General features: G+C 33.5%; 1 protein-coding gene across 1 annotated transcript; it reads left to right on the top strand.

Annotated features, from left to right (window-relative positions):
* The first annotated feature begins 1,019 nt into the window (after nt 1–1,019).
* Nucleotides 1,020–3,000, top strand: LOC108946247 (uncharacterized). The gene is made up of 5 exons (XM_070188859.1): nt 1,020–1,273; nt 1,677–1,773; nt 1,863–1,986; nt 2,234–2,369; nt 2,959–3,000. Exons 2-5 carry the CDS (start codon nt 1,752–1,754, stop codon nt 2,998–3,000), a joined length of 324 nt encoding a protein of 107 aa, XP_070044960.1. The 5' UTR covers nt 1,020–1,273; nt 1,677–1,751.
* Nucleotides 3,001–3,758: the final 758 nt, after the last annotated feature.

The following is a 3,758-nucleotide window of genomic DNA, read 5'->3' as shown; positions in this document are numbered from 1 at the left end:
AGCAGTGAGCTCTTTATTGTGAAAAATTATTGTTGTTGAATTATTTTGGCAAGTTAAATTATTTGAAGCACTTGAGGTGCAAATTGTGATATATTGTGATGTGATACACATGCGGTGGTATAAGATCTGGGTATTTAAACGCATGCGGTGAGAAAAAGCTGGCTTTATACACGTGGATAGTAAGGGAGACTACTAGAAGTCATGTGGTATGTTAAGGATGACTAAAATACGGGATGCTATTTCGGAAAAAATATTTTCCTTAAAATAAATTGTGAAGGCTCCCGCGGTGAGATAAGAAAATGAGATATTGTGAATTTATTTATGAGTTGGGACTACGAGGCGGTACCTCGGGAGTGCCCTTATTGATATTGATTTATGGTCGTAGTTGCCTTTGATTATTGTTGTGATTTTCTTAAAGTTGAAAAGAATTTTGTTTTGTTTCCACGAGGTATTTATTTGCCATTATTTGGTGTAATTAAATGTGACATACTACTTGACTCATTTCCATTGTCATTTTATCTTATTATAATGTTAAACATTTTTATCATGCTATTTATTATTATTTTTCAGTAGGACCTGACATGACCTCTTCACTACTCTACCGAGGTTAGGCTTGGCACTTACTGGGTACCGCTGTGGTGTACTCATACTACGCTTCTGCGCATCTTTTTGTGCAGATCCAGGTACTTCTTACCAGCCTAGACATCAGTGAGTATCTGTGCACAGAGACTTCGAGGTATATCTGCCAGCATTCGCAGACTCTGGAGTTCCCTTCTATTCTTGTTATGTCATTTCCTTATTTACTTTAGACTCTGATGCATAGAGACATAGCGAATAAATTCTTAGAAGCTCTTGACTTATTTCTTCCGGGTTTTGGGAGTTGTAATTAGTTAAAATTATTTAAATTGTAGTTTATTTATTTCAGATATTTATTATTTTTCTGCATTGATAGGCTTACCCGGTCTTAGACACTAGGTGCCATCACGACATTCTACGGAGGGAATTTGAGGTCGTGACAGCACTATACAACTGAGTATTTGCCTGACTCAATATTTTTTATGAACTGTGTTTTTCTAGGGCGATCGGATTCATGCGACTGTTGGTCGGTCTCTTATACGTATGTTCAAACCAAAGAAAACGGAATTGGGTTTGTACTTTATGAAAAACTTTGTGGTTGGACCAAATCATATGAAACTTAAATACACGCGACATAAATTGAAGTTGGCATTTACTCATAAGACGGCTGTAGAGAAATCAAATGATCATCTTTTTCGTATGAGTATCTTCGTCTTAAGACCTTGTGAGTATTTGGTAAATAAACTTGGTGTTGAATAAAGTGAACTCTTCGGTAAGTATTCCTTTCGCGGTTCTTTCATTTGAATGTCTTATTAACTTTGTCGTGACTATTATTTTAAAATACTACCTCTGTTCCAGTTTATGTGAACCTATTTTCTTTTTGGTTCTTTCCAAAAAGAATGACCCCTTTCTAAATTTGGAAACAAGTTTGCTTAAACTTACAATTCTACCTTTAATGAGAAGTTTTTAAAATCACACAAATACTTTAGGGCCCTTTTTCAATTTTTTAAGACCAGAAATTCCAAAAATCTTTATTTTTTTAAAAACTTTGTGCCCAGTCAAACAAGTTCAAATAAATTGGAACGGAGGGAGTATTATAGATGTCATAAGAGAGGTTGTAAGTTATGGTGAAGTAGAATCACATAACCAAGGTGATAAGACCAGCACTTTTATGAATGTGGAACTTGAAGATCATGAGTAAGATTGCGTCTATGACTTTACTTTGTTATATGTTTTAACAAGATTACTTATCGCCATGTTATTAATTTGTTATATAATTTATGAAGGAGGAATAAATTTCGGCAACATTTTGAGGAGAATTCGTAAACCAGATCTTGCCACATTGGGAGGGATCACCTCATCAACCAGTCATAGTGGTTATGCAACTGATAAAAGCTCACAAATTTCAAGGTATTTCAATTGTCTTGATGACATGGGAGATTTATTTTATGTTAACTTTTGTTCTGAAACTAATGTTATATATAGGCAAATATTCTGTGCGTAATACTTGGCATGCCTCAAAGCTCTGGATTAATCCGAATCTTCCTCAAGCTGTTGATTTTAAGACCAGATTAATTATTTGATAAATTAAGTTTACGTGGATACTAAAAAAATCATTGTTTATAGTTAAAACTAATACAACCTTGCGTAAATGCAGATTGGCAAGTTTGAATGAAGCTAACTCTTCCAGGATCAATCAAATACCTTCTCAGCGTAGTTATTCTGTTTCTGATGAGTTGGCTACTGGAATTGTAGAAGTTAAAACTATTAGAGAATTGGTCGACTGCATGGAGGTGATTAATCTATTAAACTCCTTTAGTATTTAACTTATGTTATGTTGTGTATGTAAAACAGTGTTGGATCTAAAAACACTATTTGTTTTCCATAATTTGCACAGATATATATTTTTTAGAATCCATGTTACATAAGTTTATTAGTAATTCACAATCTGGAACTTCAGAGTGAAAGCCTAAATGCTTATGTTTATGTGATATGTCGTTATGCACGTCTGATTTATTATTCTAATATGTAAAATTGTACCAAATCTCATAATCTCGTATCAACAAATTAATAAGAGACATAAATGAGAAGGTATTGAATAATAATGCTTATTGCTTCTTATTTAATTGGTTTTGGACATCATCATTTAATGGAATATGATGCTATCAAACCTTATAAACTCAGATTCAAAAATTAGTAAGCGATATTAATGAAACTAATTGAATATCTATGCTTATCGTTGCTTATCTCTTTGGTTTTGGACATCATCTTTTAATGGAATATAATGGAATTTTCAATGTTTATGCTCCTTAGCATTTATATTGATATTCCAACAATCAAATTTGCTAGATACATTGCTACAACTTTAGTTCTTCTTTTTAGGAAGGACAAATTTGGATTGTTGCGACTGTAGTGAACTCTTAAATAAATATCCGGACAAATTTATTATTTACTTTTTATAGCTAATATACATAGATGATATATCGATTACACATGATTATACACCTGTTATATATGAATTATATATTGTAACAACTCGGCCGGTCGTTTTGAGTATTACAGCCCCGTTTCCTTATTTACTACTCTATTTGTGCTTTATAGCTGTATTATGACCTATCAAATTAGTTAGTTCGGGTCCGAGAGATTTTGAAGTAAAATGAGATACTTAGTCTCGTAATTTAAAAATTACGTTGGAAAAGTCGATCGGATATTGACTTATGTGTAAACAACCTCGGATTTGAATTCTGATGATTTCAATAGTTTCGTATGGTAATTTTGCATTTAGGAGCGTGTCCGAAAATTTATTTGGAGGTCCGTAGTGGAATTAGACGTGAAATGGCAAAAATTAAATTTTTGGGAAGTTTGACTGAGGGATGACTTTTTGAGATCGGGGTCGGAATCCGATTCTGGAACTGGGAATAGGTTCGTTATGTCATTTATGACTTATGTGGTAAATTTGAGGTCAATCAGACTTGCATTACATAGTCAGTCATTGCATTCATACTCAGTCACACGCATTCATATGCATATCATATCTCAGTCTCTGTTTGTTAATTATTGATACATCATATCATTATTTTCGGGCTAGTTTCATGACATTGTGAGCCCGTGAGAGAGAGACTGGAGAGATTGATGACTGAGCGAGGCCGAGGGCCTGATTGATTTTGATATTGATAATATGG

Source organism: Nicotiana tomentosiformis, chromosome 11 (genome assembly GCF_000390325.3).
Source record: "Nicotiana tomentosiformis chromosome 11, ASM39032v3, whole genome shotgun sequence".
In the NCBI taxonomy this organism is placed as follows: domain Eukaryota; kingdom Viridiplantae; phylum Streptophyta; class Magnoliopsida; order Solanales; family Solanaceae; genus Nicotiana; species Nicotiana tomentosiformis.
This window is presented reverse-complemented; position numbering and strand designations above follow the sequence as displayed.

Coding starts and splice junctions, on each gene's coding strand:
- LOC108946247 (XM_070188859.1), top strand. CDS start 1,752: ATGTGGAACTTGAAGATCATGA. Junction 1,774..1,862: donor GTGGAACTTGAAGATCATGA/GTAAGATTGCGT, acceptor TAATTTATGAAG/GAGGAATAAATTTCGGCAAC. Junction 2,370..2,958: donor AATTGGTCGACTGCATGGAG/GTGATTAATCTA, acceptor TCTTCTTTTTAG/GAAGGACAAATTTGGATTGT.